Source organism: Spermophilus citellus, assembly GCF_964194105.1.
Source record: "Spermophilus citellus genome assembly, chromosome: 16".
Taxonomy (NCBI): domain Eukaryota; kingdom Metazoa; phylum Chordata; class Mammalia; order Rodentia; family Sciuridae; genus Spermophilus; species Spermophilus citellus.
This window is the reverse complement of record NC_138196.1, coordinates 34,538,226-34,562,659: the sequence shown is the minus strand read 5'-3', so window position 1 is coordinate 34,562,659 and position 24,434 is coordinate 34,538,226. Positions and strand designations below refer to the sequence as shown.

Below are 24,434 nucleotides of genomic sequence, written 5' to 3'. Positions count from 1 at the left end.
CCCCAAGATTTTTCCATGTAATATTTCAAAATCTGAAAAATACCTAAGATCCAAAAAACTTTGGGTCCCAAGAGATTCAGATAAGGGGTAGCCAATCTGTATAAGGTATAAAATCAGGGATGCATGAGCTTTGAAGCCAGAAGGCCTGGAGTATAACTTCTGACCTGTCACCAACAATGTGAGTGACCTTCAGCAAATCATTGAACCTCTGTAGGCCTAAACCATCTATTAGTTAACTTTCCATAAGGAAAAAGGTTTGTTTTGATTTAGAAGTTTCAGTCTGTGGTTGCTTGGACCCATTGCTTTGGGCCTGTGGAAACACAGTACATCATGGTGGATGCCTATGGTGGAGGAGACCTATTTACCTCATGGAAGCCAGGAAGTAAAGAGAGACAAGAAGGGGTCAGGATCTCAATATCGCCTTCAATGGCACACCCCCCAATAACCTAACTTCCTTCTACTAGGTCCCATCTTTTAAAGGTTCCATTACCTCCCCAAAGCACAATGGGCTAAGGCACGTAGGCCTCTGGAGGACATTCAAGATCTAAACTATAAAGTCATCTCAATAAAATGGAAAGGGGAACAACATGATGTTAGAATAGTTGTTATAGTTCTCAAGTGGTACACACATTTAAATGCTCTAGAAACACAAATAAGAATATAAATGTATTATGAAAATTTTTAATTAATATTTCACAAATGGTGAAAAAAGTCCTTTTTGAAGAATGAGCTCTTTCTCCTCATCAGTTATAATAGTGTAATGGAGCAAATCGTAGAATTTTTATAATTAGCTAGAAACCATTGGCCAGAAGTTGCAAACTGGTGGGCCACAAGCAGACTCTGCCCACACAGTTTTGTTTGACTATACAGTGTATTTTTCAATGTACGTTTAACATTTTCACATTGAAAAAAATCCAGATTTTTCAGCTTAGCAGCAATCCTTTTACGAGATGGGGAGTGCAGTCTTCACTCTGTCACAGTCCTGACCATTTTCTTCAATATCCTCATTTCTACTGTCCTATTTTTTCATCCTTGTCCAATTCACTCACTTATCCTAGAGTCTGAAAACTCTGACAAAATCTTTCACTTTATAAGAGAGAAAGAGAGGCCCAACAGTCGAATCATTTGCCTGAAGCCATGATTGAGAAGTGACTCCCAGCCAATTCACAGGAACAACACCCTGTGTCTATCTCCTAGCCAAGGAGCTATCCATCTCAGGAGAGAAGCCCAAGTCCTCTGCCACCTCCTCTACAGCCTGTGAGTCAGAGAGACGTAAGCAGCCAGACACTTTCAAGAGCTCCAAGCTCAGAGCTACGGGAAAACTCTGCCCAGGACAGAGACCAAAGACCACACCATTTGGTGTCCACTGAGCGTGAAGTATAAGACCACTGTGATTTATGGTAGGTCTCAAGAAAGAAGATGAGACCTCTCTTCCTGGCCAATCCACTCTGTGGACACACATAAGATGATTTCTACAGATCATACCAGAAATTCCACCTTCTTCAGAGCAGTTACCACAACTTTGGGACACCCCACCACCGCCCCACCCTGGCCCCATTCAGTGCCAGGCAGGCTACTAAGCTATTCACTGCATTATCTCTAATTCTTAGGCAGTCTTATCAAGTTGGTGTGATTGTCTCCATTTTATTCATGAGGTAAATTGAAGCTCATTAAAGCTGAGTAACTTGCCCTGTGGATGCTTGCTCCCCTTTGCTAAATATCACTACCAACTCGAGGGGTACTTTTTAATTTTCTGTTACTCTTGTCACTGTGGGATCAAATTTTTTTAGGGATATTAATTTTTGCTGGGGTATTTAGTGATATCATCACCATGGAACAGCAGTAATTTCCCCAAATCATTCAAATGAATTCCTGGAACCTGGAAAAGAAGGAACTATTTAGTTGCTGAAGACAGAAAAAGACAAAGACGCTCAGCTGCTGCGTTTCTTAGAATCTTGTCAGCACACATGGGCCATGGGGTTGTCACTACTATGTCCCTGTATCTTGGGCTGCTTCTAACTAACCATGTAGAGGCTTTAAGGAAGTTTTACATCCTGAGACTTGAAAGTCAGCCTGTGGAAAAGAATCTCAACCACAACCGAGCAGTATAGCTTGAAAACAAGGCTGTTCTTTTGGGCATCCATATTCCAGAGGCCTAATTAGCAGTGTGCCTCTTCCACCCATCTGCAGAGTATCCTCGGATGAGAGAGATCCATGTGCGTCTCACCTGCAACGTGAAATAAAATTCACAAGGACTCCTTTTTCTTCCTGTCTGGTGTGGTTATAATACTATGAGGAATAACTGAGTTTCAGGGAAAAAGCTGTGCTTCATTTAATTTGCAGCTTTTTTGGGAAATGTAGTGAGCTGAATAAAACTATGCACCCATAACCTCAGAATGTGATCTTATTTGAAAACGGTGTTTTTGAAGATGTAATTTGTTAAATTAAGATGAGGTCATACTGTTTTAGGTTGGGCTCTAAGTCCAACTGGGGACACCTATATAGGTGTTATAAGAAGAGAGGACACCTGTGTCCTCACACAGGGAAGAAGGCAGAGGTAGACATGGAGTGATGCAGCTAAAAGCCAAGGAGTGTGGAGGATCTCTGGAAGCCACCAGAAGCAGCAAGGCCAAGAAAGAGTCTCCCCTAGAGCAGTCAGAGGGAACTGCAGCCCTGCCAACACCTTGATTTCAGACATTAGCCTCCAGAACTGTCAGAGAATACATTTCCCTGGCTTTAAGCCACCTAGTTTGTTACAGCAGCCCTAGAAAATGAATACAGGAAGGCTAATATTCTGAGAGAATCCAATTCTTTAAATACCATATGCTGAACATGTCTTCAATCCTAGGGACCACAGCATAAAATGAACAGTGATCTGTGGGTAGAAAAACTGGATCCATCCTGGCTCCATGACCTTGGGCAAGTACTTTAATCTCTAGGTATTTCCATTTCCTCACTTATAAATAGGGATAATAATACTTGCCCTTCTTACTTGAGGTTTTTATGAGGCTAAAATGAAGCCATATGCAAAAGTGGTGTGTAATCTGACGTATTTTACTACTGGTGCTTATTTGTAATGATTTTATAAACTATAAACTCCCAGGTCTTGGAAGTTTGGGGACCTGGGTTAGAATTCCGACTCTACCAGTTGCTGACCTCACAAGACTGCCATGAAGGATGAATGAGTGGGAGCCCCGCTCACTACATTATCTGTTTACTCCTTCCTATCTGTGTCCCCCAAAGTGTCTGGTGCCTCACTTTGCACATATGGTGTCTTAAAATAAATACGCATTTCATCACATGGTGTCAGAGCTCCACATCTGCCCAACTCATTCCAACTCCATATGGAAGGACAGATGCTACAAAAAAGAGGAAAAAGGAGTAAATCCTCTCAGGATACAAAAAGATTTAGGAGGTCCTTCCATTCCACAGAACCTTTGGCAGGAGAGGCGAAGAGACAAGACACATGACTGCTCCTTGGTATCCAGGGGGATTTGTGCCAGGATCCCCCTAGGATACCGAAATCTGCAGATGCTCATGTCCCTTCTATAAAACGGTGCAGTATACGCATAGAACCTATGCACATCTTCCCATATACATTAAACCAACCCTAGATGACTTATTAATAATACCTTCATATAATATAAATGGTATGGAAATAGTTGTTTTACTATAATGATTAGGGAATAATGATAGGGAAAAAAAGTCTGCACGTGTTCAATACAGATGCAGCTTTTAAAAATATTTCTGATCTACGGCTGGTTAAAGAATCTACAGATACAGAAGGTCCACTATATAACTAAGCCAAGGAAAACAAGGAGATCCTGGGGACAGTGGAGACTGACGGAGGCTCTGACATTCCAGCACGTTTTCCATCTTCTGTCCTCTGGGCTCCACCAGGCTCCCTCCCACTCCTGCATCCTGTCACTTCTGCTCTGTGAGGCCAGAGAAGAGGCAGGAGACACTGGATGATTTCAGCAACTCTATGTTCAAGGCACAAAAGAAAGACAAATAGCTGAAGGAGGAGAAGGTATGGCTCAGTGGTAGAAACATGTATTTTTCACACATGAGGCCCAGGGTTTAAGCTAGCCATTTTTTTTTTAAGAAGGTTAGAGTAGAGCATGAGCTTAGCATGTGTGAAGCCCTGATTTCAAACCCCAGCATGGGGGTGGGGGCGCACGCACACTGGTGGGAAGAGGAATAGCGGGGAGGAAAGAAAAGCAAATCAAAGAGGCTCTTTGCTGTGGACTGTCCAGATCTGTTTACTAGCAAGAGTGGAGGCGGGAACCTAGGAAGAAACTCAGAACAACAGTCAAGTATTAGCATTGAGAGAAACCTCAAATTCTGGAAGATTTTGAGGAAGACCTCCCTGCAGAAAACACTTACTATACTCAGCACTCCAGACCCACATACATAAGCACACGGCTAGCCCACATGAGCGTGTGACTTAGCAACTGCCTCTGTGCCCCCTCCTTGCCTTACTCTCTCTTCTCATGGGTTTTCCAAGGTTTACCAGAATAAGAACTAACCAGCTAAACAACTTAAGAGACTCAATTTTACTCTGGTTGGGTCTATCAACAAAAATGCTACATAGTTGTACAGATTTCATCTATTAATTTATTCACAGGAACCGTGAGTATCTGGGATAACGTTTGCCCTGGCACATAGTTATTATTATTGGAAGTCACTCACGTAAATGTTTCCGACTATATAATAGAGAAATTCAAACTTTTCAGCAAACAAGCCTTGTTTGGGAAGTCAAGAATCTGCCTGCCTTGTCTGCCTTAAAGGTTTCTTTTTTCCCCCAAACATAGGTTTTTGCCATGGCTGGATAAGTGTCCCCAAAGATCTGTGTATTGAAGGTCTGGCTACTAGACAACCGTGCTGCTGGGAACTGGAGGTGGGGTCTGGTGGGAGGAAGTTAAGTCACTGGGGGCATATTTCTGAAATGTATAATAACACTCCAGCCCCTTCCTGTCTCTCTCTTTGCTTCTCAGCTGCCATGACGTAAACAGGCCTCCTTCACCACATACTCCCACCATGATGCCCTGTGCCAACAGGGGCTCAAAGCAACAAGGCCAAGCCTACTATCAACTAAAATCTCTGAAACCATGATCCAAAATTAACCTTTCATCCTTATAAGCTATTTTGACATACTAATGGAAAGCTGACTGTAATATTCCTTCTCCCAAATTCTCACTCCTCCTATTCTCTTTTTGTGTTTGTAAGGAAAAGAAATAATTCATTAGCCAAGTCAAGGAAAGAATAATTCTTCATTAGCCACGTCAAGGAAAACAAGAGTATTCATAATAGTCCATGAACTTGTTTCGTGAGACTTTTAAATGGAAGACTTTTCCAGGACAGACTGGTAAATAGCCCGCCTGATCCTCCAGGTGGCCTCGTAAATAAGAAGAGTATCCCCCAAGTCAGGACAGAAGTTCTGACTTCCCTTCTCGAAACACTTTCCCCCTTACTCTACTTGTCGGAGTCAGCAATCCATTTTCCAATCTTACCACATTCTGAATCAGCATTCCAGGATTACCCAGAACATGACTGACCAGGAGCCCTCCCAGAAAGCACAAAGGGGACCCTCCATAAACTTCCCCTTGAACTTGATTCAAACTCAAACTCTTGGGTCAAATTGTGGTTTGTGAGCCAAGGGGTAGGAGAATGTTGAGGCAGGAGAAAATTGAGCTCCTGGGAAAGTCCCTGCTGCCCTCTGAGTTTTCCCCCACCCCAACAGGCTACAACTGAGAAGGGGCACTTTTACTACAAAAAGGAGAAGCAATCATACGTACAGTGATCTTGCTGGCTTGGTTCAGGGCTTCAACCCAGTCCTTCAGGTCTTTCTGGTCATTGGCTTGAAGAAAATACCTCTGAGACAGGGCATTGATGACTGTAAAAGTCACAGGTAAGGAGAGAGAAATTTCCAGGTCAGACTACATGGCACACAAGAAGTCTCCACAAACCTAAGGTGTTTGAGGTGACAAGATGGATGAAGTCCACACAGCAGATCAAGAAATTCCCTGTGATGTTAAGTCACTTGTATGGATATTCAGGAAGCAGCAGGTGACAACTGCTGTCTCTCCCATCTGTAAAAGTAAGGACTATTTCATTGGCCAAAGCATGGCATGTGACAACATGAGCAGCAGCCTTGATGTGCTATTCTGTGGTGATGAGGCTGCTGGTCTGCCAACAAGAAGATACACCCCAGAACAACTTTACACCAGTGCTAAGAGACTGACAGTCACATGACACACACAGAATTATGGACCCAGTGCTTTGCTTCCACAGGCCTGGATTGAGAGTCCTGCCCGTGACTGGGAAGTGGAACACAACTTGCCAGAGAACTAATCTGTGCCCTAGGCCTCATTTTCAATTGTCTTTCCGTTAGGTCAACCATTTACTTCTGGGCTCATTATTTTATATATATATATATATATTAGTTCTGCTGACCACAAAACCTGAGTCATTTTTGAGTTTAGTAATAATATTTGAAAGATATGGGAGAGTAAGTGCACCAAAGGAACTTGAACCAACTGGAAGCTGGGAGAGAGGATGACTCGAGGGACAATTTCACTCTCCCAACATCAGCCTGTATTATAGGAAAAAATCTTCATGAAGTAGACAGAATTCATTCATTCATTAAAAAAAAAAAAAAAATTTTGCTGAGCACCCACGATGCACCAGGAATCGTTCTGAGAGCTGAGGCCACTGCAGTGACACAGTAAGAAACACCTCTGCCCCCTGAAGGTTACGTTCAGATCTATCCTAGATACACAAATGATCTGTCAGCATTTGCTCATAGCATTGAGTACAGTTGTGAAAACTCAGCGGAGACTAAATAACAATTCAATGACAGATCCACCAAATTCACAATTTAATGATTGGAGTCACCCACTGAAAGGCTCTGCTTCATATGTCATCCCTGATACTGAGCCTCATTTGGCAACACTGAGACCATCAACAGAGTTCTCCCTCCTCTCATCCCCATTCTGGAGAGTCTCCACCTTCCTTGAGCACACAATTACTCTACTCTAAAACAAAAATTTCCATAAACTTGTGCTAGATATTTTGCACCCAAGTAAACAAAAAATGTTACTGGTCCTGGCAGGTCTGTCCTTATGTTATTAGCAATCTTTGCAGCAAGGCCAAAGACGGTGATATCACTTGACACCCAGGAACATCACCGTGATTTAAGTCACTCACATACATATGGTATAGTTCACATGAGATCACAGGACTGTCGCCATGCAAAAGAGGAAGTTCCTAGACAAGTGTTAAGAAACCCATCCCTGGCTCAGTACTTACCAAAGCAAAATGAAGTTTTTGGTTTCTGCTTTGGGGTAGCTACGCTCACCTACATCAAATAAAAAATAAAAGAAATGTGAATGTTGTTTCTAACAGGGTTGAAAACTGTCCACAGATTAAAAAGAATACACTGTACATATGTATACATTTTAAGAAATAACCATTGAGAATCCTGCACTTATTACCTCCATTAAGAAACAGGCATTATCAGTCCTGTTTCTTAGAAGCCCTCTGTGTGCTCCTCCCTGATAGAATCCCCACCTCACTGAGATCTTTTTATCTGTGTTAATCTTTTTATCTGTGTTCGTCTGTTATCTGCTATCTTTTTATCTGTGTTAATTTTTTGTCTTTGTAAAAACATGTTTAAAAATCACTGGGACCTGACAAGATTGTTTTTAGCCCATAAGACAGGCCTGGTCCCATGCACACCAGCAGGATTCCGTTCCTCTTTCAACCACCAACTCCCCTTCTTAAATAGTCTCCAAAACGAAGGGGTTCTTGCCACAGATGCATAGATTTTAATCAGAGCACTCAGAAAGGGGAAGCAGCCTGACACTCACTGCATTTGGGCACACTGACCAATGGCCTTACTATCTACCCTGACCACGAAAATAAGTACTGTCCATGAACCCAGAGAGGGGCTGAGGAGTCAAGATCCTACTGAGGTATTCAAGGGGTGAGAATGAGAAAGTGGAAGTATCTTTCTACCTCCTGTTGCTTTATTTCTTAGCTTTCGCAATGCTACCTCTTGCATGTACATTCCCGAGGATCTACATATGTAAACCCACATCACTCAAGTTCACACAACTCATATTCCATCATATGACCACATAGACAATCCTTGTGACTGGTTGAACCTCACTGGAGCGGGCCTCCACCACTATACCTGGAATCTCTAAAGAGGCAGTCACTTTTCCAGGAGACCTGTCCACATACTGTCATTATCCTTCCAGGCATACTATTCCCTCAGTACCCTTCCAACCTCAGGCCAGTTTTCTGGTTCTCACCTGAGGGCTCCAGGGGCGATTCCTGCTTTAACAGACAGGGCAGGAAGGAGCTGAAGTCTTGAGTCAAAATTAAGGTTCATAACTGCTAAGGTCTAATAATAACGGACCCACCAGTCTCTAGGTTCTTGCTCTTGATCGTAAGTTTTTTCTTATAGACCTGCTCAAATTCCTTGACTAAAATTAATATTTTCTCAAATACTCAAATGGGAACTATGACAGAACCCTATAAAAGGTCAAAAGAAGGACAGGCAGTAAGTACAGCCTGGGCTTTGGATTTGAGACAGTGTCTCAAATCACAGATGTCTCAACTGTGTGACCTCCATTTCATATCATGTTCTCATAGGGCTGACGTGAGGATTCAATATGATAGTGCAGGTAAGGCACTTACCTATCCTGTCACACAGAACGTGCTCATTCAGGGAGGAACTATTTATAGTTTCTGATATCTCATTTCCTTTAAAAACCCACTGCTTATCACAACAGTGCCACACTTGAAACTATGGGCAAAATGCTGAAAGTCCGTGAGCAAAACTGCATGGTGACCTGAAAAAAATACCTGGCTTCCAACATACAAAACAAAGGTGGTAATAAAATGCCTGTATAACACTATACCAACCTCACTGATAACTATTTAACTAAATACAAGAAGTCACCTTAATTCAACTTCAAGTTTTCAATTAAGCATGCAGAATTTTTTCATTACATCTGAAAATAATTTGGAGCTGAAATTATCTTAGTTCACAAAAATCCTTGTACTTTTGCAAGACGACTGTCCAGAAATTGGAGCTGATTATAAATTATGTGTGTTACAGCCAAATCATGCCAAAGCAAAGTGCACTCTTTCTAATATTTTGTAGCTAAAATCTTGCATGTATACACACATTTTTTTTAATCATAAAGGAAAGAGGTTTATTTTGGCTCATGGTTTTAGAAGTGCAAGCTGAGGGGCCACAACTGGTGAAGGTCTTCTTGTTCATAAGAGTCCCAAGGTGGCACAGGGCATTACAAGGCAAGAGACAGGGAATGTGCATGTATGTGTATCCATACTATTTAATGAGGAAGTGGGTGTATTTTTGTATATTTAACATGATGTGAGGTGGAAGCCATAGGGCCTAAGAAAAGTCTGAAAAACATGAAGACATAAACAAAGGAAAAGCCCATATATCCTGAGTTTAGACACAGATTACCCAAATCACTCATGTCTGCACAATTCACAGGTTAACACACAGGATACTGGCACCCTATAAACTCACAGCCCTGGCCCCATTCTATCTTGTTTTCCACAGTGGACAGAGTCACCCTGTTTGTGTGTCTTATACTGATTTGCAGGACTCATTTTCTTACTGTCACTCAGCACCCATGTTCCCACACATACTCTTGCCCATGATCTGCTTGTCTGCACTTCATTTCTATATAATCCTGACCATATAGAGCTGTCTTGGCCTCAGTGCCCACTTATCCAGCTTAAGAATGGCACTGAAGTCTGGCACCCAGAGACCCACTCTGGTTTATTCAGAAAATGGCCTTTTCTCTGAGACGCTCATATTTATCATTGACTACAGAGCACCCTCGACTAACTTCACCCTGCCTGGATTACAAATGGTCTGTTTAAACAACTCAGTAGCAGCCTCCACTGTGAGAACCCTACCCCTGTGCTTAATGTGGGAAGTGAAGGACCCAAAGAGTGTGTGTGGCTTTTTGCTTGTTTTTCTATCCTTCTCCAATCTGCAGTCAGGGGGTACATGGGAGTGCACACATATACTTTATACTGTGCCACACAGGGATTACCCAGCAAAGCAACTCATCCCTGAACTAATAGGATCGGTTCTATTAGTTCAAGGGTGAACATTCTCAACATCCTGATCAACTTCCCAAGAAGTAAAGCTAGACTATAAATACTAGTCCCCTTCAAATCACAGAACAGCAAGAGGAAAAAATGAAACCCTATCTACCTGTTTCTGTGTGCCCCAGAAAGACCAAGGAAGAAGTTTCATTTAGTTTGGAAATATGGCTGTGACCCTCTTGACATTCTGCCACCAGGAGGTGTGATCCCTTCCTACATGCCACTGCCTGTTGGTGATCATGCCAGGCTACTGTACTGACTTCGGACCTGGGGAAGGAGGAGAGGACCTGCATGAAGCAGCGCGGCTGCAAGTGGGCAAGGACATCTGATAGTCCGGCTTCAAGTGAGGGCATCTAAGTGCAAACATCCTCCCACCTGAGGTGGCCACAGTTTAGTCCCTGCACCACTGAGGTTGACTGGCAGGTCCTATAAACACCCAGCAATGAAAAGAGACCAGAGACTTGTGGAGGAGAGTGGGCATGGGTCACCTACTAAGTGAAGCAGATAGGGTTGCTCCACAGCTCAAAAAAAAAAGACTCAGGAACTTGATCTTATCAGATCAAACACAGACCAGAGGCGGTTAGCTCCACAGCAGCAGCAGCAGCAGGGCACTGCTAGAGCCGGCCCCACCCTGTCTTCCCTTGGCGGGAAGTGGAGCTGGGGCCCCTCTGGCAGGAGTAGCAACAGCCAAACCAGATCCTGGAGTGCTGCTTGGCTCTGCCCTGGGACCTGGAATGATCTTATTGAAATAGCAATAAGAGCAAGAGAAGAGGCAACTCCCTATATGGATAACCAGAAGGGTTTTAAGTTTGGGTCTATGGACCAGTCTTAGGCAAAGTCAGGGTTTGTACATACATATATACATTTAACTGCAAAACGACTCTATACTTCGATCAAACTCTCAAAAGAACCCATGACCCACACCTAAACAAAAATAAAGAAATAGAAAAGTCAAGAATCAGCAGTGTCTTGAGGAAGCTCTCCCTGATAGGTAACAGAGACCAAGCCCTGACAAAATAGGACCAGACTAGGCGTGGGACAGTAGGGCTGGCTATGAAAAGATGGTTAGAATGGAAGAGAAGGGCCATAAAGCAAAGAGGTAAAGTAGGTGGTATCAAAGACCAGTTTCAATTGTTTTCTAGTGTGGCCAAAAACTGGCTCTGCTGCTGTGGGTCCCCTGGATGACATCATATCTGGCCCTTTCATCTCTGAATTGCCGCCTAAAGGACTACATGCCAGTCCCTATCTTCCCAACTCTAGCCTTCAGAAGACCCCTACAGAAATACCCCCGTATACACAAGGCAAACCAGGCCTCTGACATTGTGGGCGTATGTTTTAACCCTAGGAGGGAATACCTCAGGGTTAACGACAACCTGGAACACCAAACTGGACGCCAGCACCCAAGGCTGTTTCTCTCGGAAAACCCCTGCTTTCTGGCATTGGGTCAGGCAGGAGTTAAAGGCTCTCAGTTCTCTGTAACCTGACCCAGTAGCAGCTGTGGGTTTGCAAAAGGCCCAGGCAGGCCTGCCTGTCTCAGGAAGGGCTAAAAGTCAGGTCATCCTTTCTAAATGAGGCAGCCTCCAAAGAAGAGAATACTAAAAAACCCTCGTCTGAATCTGAGCTGCATTTATAAATCATGATTCAGCAGGAGATTAAATTCACTCTCACAAAAAAAAAAAAAAAAAGTTTTTCCAAACCCTCTTAAACAGAAGAGAGTTTCAGTTTTCATTTTTTACAAGGTTCTCTGCTCCCTCCCCTCTTAATTCTCCTTCTGGAGAAATGACCTAATGAGCTCACAGCAAGAGGAGGACAAGAGAGGGGAGGGAAGGCAGGCCCAGGTCTGGCATGGGGAGGCAGCCACATTTCTAACCACAAGGCAAGCACAAATTGCCCGCAGCTGCGCTAGCAAAGCTATACTTTTAAAGGCCCTTCCCCCTTCCCCTGAGGCCATTATCTCCTCCCTCTAATCCACTCAGAGCATCTTCTGGGTTTTTTTTTTTTTTTTTTTTTTTTTTTTTTTTTAATGATCTTCTGGGTTTTCACTGAGCTGTATCTGCCAGACTCTGCCTGGCCGCTGCAGGCATAAGGTCAGCCTGCCCCTTCAGCTAAAGATGGCTGCTCCTCCCTGAGCCTGGGGCACCTCCAGATTCCCTTCCGGAGCAACTGAGATGGAAGCTGACCTCAAGGCATCCAAACATGTTACCAGAAGGAGTTGGTGGCCACTCAGCTCAGGGACTTCCCTTTTCCCATCCTAAGACCCTAAGGGTGGGAGAGTGTGGTCAAGGAAGCAGCAGCCCCCAGAAAGCCTGAAGTGAGGGGTGTGTACGGAGAGCAGAACTTCCGGAGCCTTGGAGCTGGCTGAGTGCCACCTGGCTCTTCTCAGTGTACAAAGAGTTCCTCTTTCTGGGGAGGTTCTAAGTCCCCCGCCCCCTGCCTTTTTATCATTGCTGCATCATGGGTCAGCAGTGGTGCCTGCCCTAGGGAGGGGCTGCTAAAAGCAGCTGAATTCAGCAGTTACACTGGGCATCTTAACCAGCCCCCACAGCCAGGTCTCAGCCCAGAAGACGGGCTGCTCTTGCCCCTTTACGTAAACTGGACTACGGGACTTGGGGATGGCCTGCCAGTTATATGGCTGTGTGTGCTCCTGGCACCTAGGAGTGCCTTCTCTGACATTATTGACCTTCCCTCCACAGGCATACTGTCCAGGTGATGGGTAAGATTTTAGTGAGGACCCAGATCTTTCTTGCTTACTACTCTTTAACATACCCATTGAGAGAACCCTTTAAAATTACTGGACTTAGGGGTTTATGTTACTTTTTGTCCCAGTTAATTAAAAAAAAAAGTTGATCCTACTAATACCCCCTAGTTCAGCTACCACCCGCACACACCCCTTTTGGAGGAGGTAAGAGCATTATGGACCACTACCATATGGATCTAGACCATCCCTTGAAGACCCATAGCTTGAAGCTAGTGGGAGGTGATGAGGCCTTTAGGAGGTAAAGCCCATGAGGAGGTCTTTAAGTGATTTGAGGACATGCTCTTGAAGGGGATCATGGGACCCCAAACTCTTTTTCTTTGCACTGCCATATACTTTCATCTTGATGTGCCCCTCTCCACATACTCCAAAGCAACAGGGCCAACAGACCATGGACTGAAAACTCTAAAACTGTGAAACAAAATAAACCTTTTCTCTTCAAAATTTGATTGTCTAGGGATTTTATCACAGTGATAGAAAGTTGGGACTGATGTGTCCAAGGAGGAAGAGGCTGTGGGCCTGCCTTCCAGGAACTTAGGAACCACCACCACACCCACCCGTCAGAAGCAAATCTTCCATAGGCAATCTAAGGGCAAAGGGGACATTTTAATGCCTCTGGAATGTCCCCAAATGATAAAGCCCCAAGGATATATAACACTTCCTCTTATTTAGATACCAAACCTCCTTAGAGAATATGAAATTCCCAGAGCTCCAGGTCAACATTACCTTCGAGATGTACGTCAGCTGCAAAGATCCAACAGCCCCTGCGCCAACTGCCAGGTTCTGAAAGACACATGTTGTTCATTTTAAGAAGGAGCCATGTGAGGCAGCGAACCCAGCACCAAAAGACAACATCAAGAAGCCATTTCAGTTTGTCACTTTCTGGCCTCAAAACCTTGGGCAACTCTCCCAACATTTCTTCAGTTCCCTTTCCTTGCCTGTAAAACAAGGATATTAATTCCTGGATAATAATTCCATTATCATTTTTCCATCAGGAAACTCTCACCTCACTTATTATAGTGAGTTATTCCAAGACAATGGTTAAAAGTCTGCTCTACCATTTGACTCTAAAGTTCTTTAACCACTGAGCCTCAGTTTTCCCTTATGTAAAAATAATGACTATAATACAAGTTATCTAAAATGCCTAGGACAAGAAACATTTGAATTTCAGATTTTTCTCAGGTTCTGAAATATTTGCACATACAATGAGAAATCCTGGCAATGGACCCGAATCTAAACAGGAAATTTCATTTATGTTTCACATATACATTATACACGTAGTCTGAAGGTAATTTTATACTTTTTTAGGGGGGGTTACTGGGGATTGAACCCAGGGGTACTTAACCACTGAGCCATATCCCTAGCCCTTTTTTATATTTGATTTAGAGACAGGGTCTTGCTGAGTTGCCTAGGGCCTCATTAAGTTGCTGAGGCTGGCTTTGAACTCACAATTCTCTTGCCTCCCAAGCCACTGGGATTATAGGCATGCCACCACTCCCAGCTATACAATGTTTTTAATCCACCTGCATTTTGACCACAAACCCATCACATGAGGTCAGGTGTAAGATTTTCCAGTTGTGGCATCATAATAGCATTGAAAAGTTTCATATTTCAAAACATTTTGGATTTTTGAATTTTCAGATTAAGAATACTTCACCTGTAGTACTTATGTTAAAAGACAGTTGTAAGGGTAAGTTAATAAATAATATTTAAGAGTGCTTGGAGCTGGGGTTGTGGCTCAGTGGTACAGAGCTTGCCTAGGGCTTGCCTAGCACGTGCGAGGCCCTGGGTTCCATCCTCAGCACATTAAAATAAAGATATTGTGTCCAACTACAACTAAAAAATAAATATTTTTAAAAAAAGAGTGCTTGGAATTGTCCCTGTTACATAGAATACTCTTAACAAATGTTAGCTAGTATGGTTTTTTTCAACCCTAACTGATCTGACTTCATTGACTTTGTCCTGTTTTGGGTATTTAAAAATCTTTCCATAATACATACAGAGCTTACAAACTCACACAATATAGAAATTAGCCTCCTTCACAGGACTGCTATGAGTAGCAAATGAAATGATCTCTGGACACCAAAAAACAATAATTACATATACTATTAAAACAGAAAGAAGCTCACAGGCACCATGTCTGGCAATACATTCCACCTTGGCATAACCTTATTGGCTTTCCAATTACTCCAGTGTCAGGGATGAAGCAATATAAACACTGGGATTACAGGTTAATACCAAGGCATTGACCAAGCTATCATAGCTGTGGAGTTTCTATCTAATATGTTATCTTGGAAAACCCACTCCCCCATGAACCTGAGAATCTAGAGCTCCCAATGACCTTGAAAACTGTTACCATTGGTCTCAAAGAAGCACGTTTGAAGTCCCCAATACCTGGGGTTATCTCAAAGCAATAAAAGAAGGTAAATCTTAGATCAAGGAAATTTATTAAATTTACCTAAGGATTAACAGCAAAATGACCTATCGTTCCACGAGACAGCTTTACTAAATACCTAAGATGACAATGAAGAGTCCTTCTAGCCCCAATTATCTGACTTAACATACATCTTTGAAGCAAATTCAATGTATAAAATTTCCTATCACAATAAAATAGATAGGGATAGCAACAACAAAAGTATTCTGAGAATCCCAGAATCCTGTGCTGGGATTGTGGCTCAGAGGTAGAGCGCTTGCCTCACATGTGTGGAGCACTGGGTTCAATCCTCAGCACCACATAAATAATAAAATGAAGGTATTGTGTCCATCTACAACTAAAAATAAAAAAATAAAAAAGAATCCCAGAGTCCTAGCCAGTTGTGGTGGCACATATAATTTTAGCAGCTTGGGAGTTGAGGCAGGAGGATCTAAGAGTTCAAAGCCAGCCTCAGAAACAGCAAGGCCCTAAGCAACTCAGCAAGACTCTGTCTCTAAATAAAATATTTTTTTTAAAAAAGGGCTGGAGATGTGGCTCAGTGGTTAAGTGGCCTTGTGTTCAATCCTGGTACTGGAAAAAAAAAAAAGAACCCCCGAATCCTAGTAAAAGACCTAAAAAAGACCCTGTACTCCAACTCCCTCCTTTTGCAAATGAGGCAGTAAGTCTGAAAACTGCCTTTGAGGGACTAGGAGTAAGGCAATGGTAGAGTGCTTACCTAGCACTAGTCCTAGGTTCAATCCCCAGCATTGCAAATTAAATAAGAGCTGCATTTGAGTAACCATATTAGCATTTAAAATGAGGGTGATCTGATTTGCACTTTCATTTACATATTTTTTTCTGTCTTCATAGTAACTGCCTTTTTTCTTTTTTAAGAAAACCTGGGTTAAGAGAAACAGTGTACATATATGAATATGTAACAATAAATCCCATCAGTGTGAACAACTATAATGCATCAATAAAAATGTAGAAAAAATAAAATTGTAAAAATTGTTAATGGAGGGCTGGGGATGTGGCTCAAGTGGTAGCGCGCTCACCTGGCATGCCTGCGGCCTCAGCACCACATACAGACAAAGATGTTATGTCCGCCGAAAACTAAAAAATAAATATTAAAATTCTCTCTCTCTCTCTCTCCTCTCTCTCTCTTTAAAAAAAAATTGTTAATGAAAAAAAAAAAAAAAGACAAGCCTATGGAACAATATCCTTGATGAACAGATGCAAAAAACCTCAATAAAATATTTGCAAACAGAATTTAACAACAAATTAAAAAAATCATACACTATGATTTGAGTTGGTGATAAAAAGTATTTCATGATAAAAGCTCTGAATAAATTAGTGTAATGGTTAATCTGAATTGTCAACTTGATTGGATGAAGAGATACTGATGATTAGGGGGCTTCTGGGTGTGTCAGTGAGGGTGTGTCTAGGAACGATTGGCACATGGGATAGCAAACTGAAGCAGAGACAGACCCTCCCTCTGTGGGCAGCACAGGTCCAATAAGATGGTGACTTGGATGGAATAAAAGTTGGAAGAACAAAGAAGCAGCAGCAAACACAAGCTCAATTCTTTTTGAATGGGTTCTTGATTGCTGCTGCCATTGCCTGAGGATATCAGACTTTTGCTTCTTCTTCCTTCCAAAGCAGACTCTGCCAGTGATTCTCCAGGGAGTTTCCAGAAGCCTCTTGTCTTGGACTAGGGTAGCACCACTGATTCCTCTTGTTCTGAGGCTTCAGCATCTTGGACTGCACAGCTATTGTTTCCTCCAGCTCTCCAGCCGGTAGACAGCCACTGGGGATTATCCAGCTTCTGGTCATGAAAGCCAATCTAATAAATCCCCTTTTTATAATCATACTTCATGTTGATTCTGTTCCTCTAGAGAACCCTGACTAACACAACTAGGTATAGAAGGATCATACCTCAACATAATAAAGGCTATACATGACAAATCCATAGCCAACATTGTACTGGATGCAGAAAAACTGAAAGCATTTCTTCTAAAATCTGAAACAAGTCAAGGGTGTCCACTCTCACCCTCTTATTCAATATAATATTTGAATTTTTTTTATTTTTGTACTGAGGATTGAACCTACAAGTGCTTAACCACTGAGCCAAAATCCCCAGCCCTTTTTAATATTTTATTAAGAGACAGGGTCTCACTGAGTTGCTACGTGCCTCACTTAGTTGCTGAGGCTGGCTTTGAACTTGCAATCCTCAGCCACCCCAGTCACTGGGATTATAGCAATGTGCCACCACACTCAGCAATACTTGAAATTTTAACCAGTGCAATCAGATAAGAGAAAGAAATAAAAAGGAATAATAATAGAAAATGAGGAAGTCAAATTAATCCTGTTTACAGATAATCTTATTCTACGCCTAGAAAACAAATATTCTACCAAAGATTCTTAGAACTAATCAACAAATTCAGGCAAGTAAGAGGATACAAATATCAACATATAAAAATCAGTATAAACTATAAACTGATAATGAAGTCACTAAGACATCAGGAAAACAATCTTGTTCACAATAGTCTCAAAAAATAAAATATCAATGAATAAGCCTAATCAAGGAGGTGAAAGACCTCTACAATGAAAATTTATAAAGCACTGGGAAAAGAAATTTTAGAAGATACAAGAAAATGGGAAAACTTCCCATGTTCATGAATTGGAAGAATCAATATTGTTAAAAGAGCCATACTGGGGCTGGGGCTGGGGCTAGGGCTGGGGCTCAGTGGTAGAGCGCTCGCCTAGCACATGGGAGGCACTGGGTTTGATCCTCAGCACCACATAAAAATAAATACATAAAATAAAGTTATTGTGTCCAACTACAACTAAAAAATATTTTTTTAAAAAAGGGCCATACTACCAAAAGCAATCTACAGATTCAGTGTAATCCTCAGCAAAATACCAATGACATTTTTCACAGAACTAGGAAAAAAATTGTAAAATTTGATGAAAGCACAAAAGACCCCAAATAGCCAAGGTTGTCCTAAGTAAAAGTACAATGCTTAGTACTTGATTTCAAAATCCACTAGAGAGCCATAGTAACAAATACAACATGGTATTAACCTAAAACCAGACACGGAGACCAATAGAATAGAACAGAGGACCCAGAAATAAACTCATACACCTACAACCAAGCGATTCTTGACAAAAGTGCCAAAAAACATATACTGGAGAAAAGACAAACAACAAATGGTGCTGAGGAACTGTATGTCCACGTGTAGAAGATTGAAAGTAGGCCCCTATCTCTCATCCCACACAAGTAAGAATTCAAAATGGATCAAAGATCTTAATCTAAGACCTGAGACTTTGAAACTACTAGAGGAAAACACAGAAGAAGCACTTCAAGATCATTGGCACAGGCAATAATTTCCTGAACAGGACTTCAATAGCTCAGGAAATAAAATCAAGAATTGACAAAGGGGATTAGATCAAACTAAAAAGCTTCTGCACAGCAAAGGAAACCATCAACAGAATGAAGAGTCAACCTACAGAAGGGGAGGAAATCTTTACCAGCTATTCATCTAACAGAGGATTAATATCTAGAATATATAAGGAACTCTAAAAACTTAACAACAGGTGGCCATAGCTATAATCCCTTCAACTCAGGAGGCTGAGGTAGGAGGATCATAAATCAAGGTCAGCCTCAGCAACTTATCAAGGCCCCAAACAATTTAGCAAGACCTTGTCCCAAAACTAAAAAAATATAAAGGGCTGGGGTGTGGCTCATTGGTAAAGTGCCTCTGGGTTCAAGCCCTGGTACAAATTTTAAAAAAAATCCAACCAATAAATGAGTAAAAGATCTGAACTAGATCTGGAAAGTACAAATGCCCAATAAATATTTGGAAAATGTTCAAAATCTTTAGCCATCATGGAAATATGAATCAAAGCTTAACTGAGAGTCCATCTTGCCCCGGTCAGAATGGCTATTATAAAAAGAAAATAAACACGGCAAGGATGTGAATTAAAAGGAACCCTTAGACACTGTTGGCAGAAATGTAAATTAGTATAGCCGCTATGGAAAACAGAAGGGAGGTTCCTCAAAGACTGAAATTAGAACTACCATATGATCCAGCTATACTACTCCTGGGTATATCCTCAAAGAAAATGAAATAAACATATAAAAGAGAGACCTGCATATCCATGTTTACTGTAGCACTATTCACAATAGCCAAGTTATGAAATCAGTCTCCATGCCTATCGACAAACCAGTGTATGAAGAAAATGTAGTATATATACACAATGGAGTATTATTCGGCCACACAGTAAAATGAAATCATGTCATCTGCAGGAAAATGAATGAAACTGGAGGTCATCATGTTAAATGAAATAAGCCAGGCTCAGAAAGACAACTAGTTAATGTTTCCCTTCATATGTGGAAACTGAAAGACACTGGGAGCCAGACACTTCTGTAATCCTAGTGACAGGGGAGGCTGCAACATGAGGATCGCAAGCTCAAGGCTGGCCTCACCAACTTAGAGAGACCCTGTCTCAAAATAAAAAATAAAAAGGGCTGGGGATGTGGCTGGGTTAAATCCCTAGTACCACAAAAAAGAGAGTGAGAAAGAGAAAGACAGGTCTTGTCACACCCAGAACAGAGTCCAAAAAAGCAGTCACCAGCTCCCCAAAAGTAAGGAGTGACTGACACGGCCACTGACCATGAGCCACTCCAAGCAAAGACAGAGTTCGTCCAGAATTTGACTGCCGGAAGCAGACCCATGTCTGTATCGCTTCATTGTGGCCGAAGGCTCCAGGGATACACAGAGACACAGGCCTCTGCCTGAGTCTGCACATCTACCCCCACACTGTTGTGCAGTCCAAGAGAGTGACTTGTGAGTGGGGGGATTTGTCCAAGGTCACAAAATTGGTGCCTGAGCTTGACCTAAAGTTTAAGCCTCCTCATTTCCACACCAATGCCCTAGAAGCAGCATGGTGTAATTTAAAAAGCTTGAGCTGTTGGGACTTCTAGCTGTGAAATTAACACTCCATGACTGGAGGCAAGTTTCTTTTCCTATAAAATGGAGATAATAAGCCCTGTGTCATAGGGTGGTTGAGAGAATTACTATGAAAATACATAGAGAGAGCCCAGCACATGGCAGCTCCTATCCCCCTCTGCAAGGCTAATTACATGATGCAAGTGCCAAGGCTCAGGGTTACTCTTGCATAACTCACTCTCCTCACCCCAACCACAGCCCAAAGGCCTCCAGAGCCCTATCTTGAATTATGAGTGATGAAGCAGGATTGGGGGAACCATTTGGACTCTAACCCACATGTAATGACAGATAAGGGCTGTTCAGATTTCAACTACTTCACCCCCTCCACCCACACTCAAAGGGATGCTCCACCCTCCTCCCCTGCCTCTCTCTGTTCAGCAAGATATAGCAGCAGCCCTCCAGGCTCGGTTACCCAGGGGTGAAAGTGTCCACACCCTTTCCACACACATTCTACTCCAGTATACCCTCTCTCTCTCCCCGTCACAAGGAGCCAGGAAAATATGACAAAAGTCTGAAAAAGATGCTTCTCCTCCACTGTCTTCCCCACCCAGAGGGAAACAGATGACACAGGAGAAAACAGCATCGGGATTCCTGAAGTTTGATCCAAAGTGATGCTCAGTGTCTACTCCAATTACTAGACCTAGAAGACTACTGGTGACAGCTCCCTGCCAGGGTGGCACACAGACAAACCCAGACAGAGACACTGAGCAAGGAAGGATGTGCCAACATGGCTGAGCTGAGGGCCTAGGCCACCAGATATCAGGACAGAAACCAGGAATCAGCACTCAGGGGAGGACAGGGTGTCAGACCCATGCAAGCTGCCTCCTCTGGCCACAGTTCTGCCTCCTCCAGCAAAGGACAAACTCAGATGCCTCCTCCACTGACCACAGCCTACTCTGACCACCCTCACTCTGAATTCATGTACACAGCTTCTTCTCCAACTTCAGTGCACACCAAAATCTCCTGGGGAGGTTGTTTTTAAAAGTCCAGGCACAAGCTCTGCCCATAGACGGCTGAACTGGAACCAAGTAGAATATGGTCAGAAGACATACATCTTAAAAATACTCCCCACTGGTTACTAAAAAGGCCCAAGTTTAAGAACTTCTGGTGGACAGGATGAAATCATCTAGCCCTTGGATGCTGCAGTGGTATGTATTTTTCTGGGAGTTGTTTCTTCTTCCTGGATGGTATGGATGTTGAGGACATGACAGGCATCGAGATGAGGGCATCTGAGCAGACATGGAGGGGGGACAGGTTAGTGGGGATACACTTTTGTTAATTTGCTATCTTATTTTGGTGCTAGGGATTGAATCCAGGTCCTCATGCATGCTAAACAGCACAGTCTACTAATGAGCTACACTCTCAGCCTTTCTCCTGCAAATGGAAAACAGTTTATGTGGAGATTTTTTAAAAATTATTTTTAATTGACACATAATAATCACGCATTTTCATGGGGAACAGCATAACAATTCAATATATGTATACAGTGTGTCATGACCTGGCCAGGGTGACTATGACTAGCATATCCATCACTTCAGACATTTATCATTTCTTTGTGTTGGAAACATTCAAAACCCTCTCTACGAGCTATTTGAAATATACAATTAGTTGTTGTCAACCACAGTTACCCTAATGTGCTATAGAACCTGAGGAGATTGAGATGGAGTCTCACTATATTGCTCAGGTCAGTTTTTTATGGGGAGATTTTTAACATCCATGCTCCATCCCCAGTTTTAACTGACCTAGGAGAGAACCCAGGCACTTGTTTATTTTTGGAGCTCCTAAGGGAGTTCATGGTGCCACCAGGTTGGAGGAACACTGTTACAGATGCCGGCTGGTCCTGCTGACTGTGCACTGGAGACACAGCAGCTGGAGAGAGAAAAGGCTTCGCTCAGCCATCAGCCCACAGAATGACCCCAGTTGCTGCACCAGCAGTAACAGGGCAGGAGGAAGAGAAGAGTGGGGTGGGGTGGGGTGGGCAGGGGAAAGGAGACCTCAGTGTATGTGTTGTATGGCTGGCAGTTACCCTGCATGAGGTCTGCAGGTCAGAAGTGGTTTGCACGTTGGACTTATAAATTTTCTGAAACAAAGTAGGGGCACAGGGAAGCTTCCTATTATGAAGCTACTGCCACACACAGCTTTTCACTCCAGACCTGAAGGAGCTCACTCCCCATGAGTGGAAAGCATATGATTAATTCTCTTCCATAACCAAGGAAGGAGATAAAGTGCCCATACAGAGATGTGACATATCTCCCACGATTAAGACTTTTTGCAGAAACAGCAACATTTCTTGTTGATGCAGAAAAGTTTACCCATGTGATTTCTTCTCCCCTTCCCCTCTACTAGTGAAAGTAATAAAGAACAAAGAAATGATCAGAAGACCCAACTACAGATTCATAAATTCACAGAATGTCAGTCCCAAAAGGTCTCAATGATTTTCTCTTCATTCAACATGTGAGTCCTCTAAGGCTCAACTGGGGGAACCTCCTTAAGAAGCCCAATGAAGACAGAGCTCACAACCTCCAACATCGATCTGGTGCTTTGGGAAAGCCCAGCTTAAGGAAGAAAGAAGGAAAGTGACATATACTTAAGAGACTAGGTGCACACCCACGATCCCAGTAAGTGGCTGAGGCAGGAGGACCACGAGCTTGACTAGACTGGGCAACTAAGTGAGAACCTGTCTCAAAAAAATAACTAAAGAAAAGGCTAATGATAAAGCTCAGTGGTAGAACACCCCTGAGTTCAATCCACAGTACTAGGAGAAAAAAAAAGAAAAAGGACTATTCTGTGTCATGCATGCTGCTACATACTTTCACATATGGTTGCTGAATCCCAACAATCCCACTTTACAGATGAAGAAACTAAGAATCCAGCAGGTGAAGCAGCTTGCCCAAGGTCCCACAGGCAGCAAGTAGTCTAGCCAGCACTCAAAAATCAAACCCTTCTGGATTCCCAAATCATTTATGGCACTTTCCTTGATGCCATGCCACCTCCCATGAGGCATTATCTAAGAGTTGATTATCAATGAAAGACGAATACAAGAGCAAGACCAGCAGGGCTACACCAAATGAGGCCCTCTACAGTTGCCCAAGCTGGGCAGGGCATGAACTAGTCCAACTGGCTCTTGGGTGCCAACCTCCAAAAGACCAGTGATTAAGAGAACAGAAAGGGGGAAGGAAGAAAGATGGTGGAGCCTCCTCAATTCCTTACCTTCTCTTATATCCCCCTGGAATGGCTAGCTGACAGCAAGGAACTCAGCTGGTGGTCCAAAAGTAGAGAAATGCCCCTGTCAATCCCATGCTCCAACATGGCTGCCCATGAGCTGAAACCACTGCTCAAACCACCAAAGCCAAGACCATCCCGACTCACAGAAAAGAGCTTGCCTAAAGAGACCAGGGTAGGGCTGGGGTTGTAGCTCAGTGGTGACTCACTTGCCTCATACTTCTGAGACACTGGATTCAATCCTCAGCACCATATTAAATGTACTGATCTCCAACTTAAAAAAAAAATGGAAAAAAAAAAAAAAGAGAGAGAGAGACCAGCGTAATAGAATTGCAAAGGAGGAGCACGGCCAACTCTGCCTTACGTTTCATAGCCCCTCCCCCTGGCATAAGAGAATAACCAAGTGGAAAATAACCATGCTTATTCCCAGGAGTCAGGTGCCCTGGGCAGTGGCTGCACCTGCTGCTATGGAGTCCAACACATCTCCTCCCTCCTCCACCCCTTAGCCCACTCCCTGATTCGAACTTCAGGCAATATGAAATGCCCGTAGCTACTCTCCCCAGTCTCCAGATAAAAATATATATGTAATTTTTCCCTTCCTGAGAAATCAATTCTATATCACAAACTGCTATGTTAGTTTAATGCTCCCAGGACATCTGTCTCTTGTTGATAGGCCAGCACTCGCCTGAGACAGGACGAGCTTCATGATGTGTAAACCTGTTGGCCACCACACCCTGAGTTCCCCGTTCCCTTTACTGCCCTCTTCCAACCCTGGCGATAGAGATTTAGAGAACTGCTCAAAGGCCTGGGCTCCAGATACCCTCTAGTCACATGCAGGTCCTGAGACTCTCACTGTTGGCCACCTGGATGA

General features: G+C 43.0%; 1 protein-coding gene across 8 annotated transcripts in view; it reads right to left on the bottom strand.

The window, feature by feature from the left end:
- Positions 1 to 24,434, bottom strand: part of PLEKHA2 (pleckstrin homology domain containing A2) — an 83,105-nt gene that overhangs the window by 20,396 nt on the left and 38,275 nt on the right. For 6 of the 8 annotated variants that reach the window (XM_081269165.1, XM_081269166.1, XM_081269163.1 and 3 more), the window contains 3 exons: positions 13,643 to 13,699; positions 7,312 to 7,360; positions 5,799 to 5,896 (listed from right to left, as the gene is read on the bottom strand). In XM_081269165.1, the coding sequence (XP_081125291.1) occupies positions 5,799 to 5,896; positions 7,312 to 7,360; positions 13,643 to 13,699 (204 nt within the window). The remainder of the gene's footprint in view (positions 1 to 5,798; positions 5,897 to 7,311; positions 7,361 to 13,642; positions 13,700 to 24,434) is intronic. The other 2 variants (XM_081269168.1, XM_081269167.1) reach the window with 2 other exon arrangements.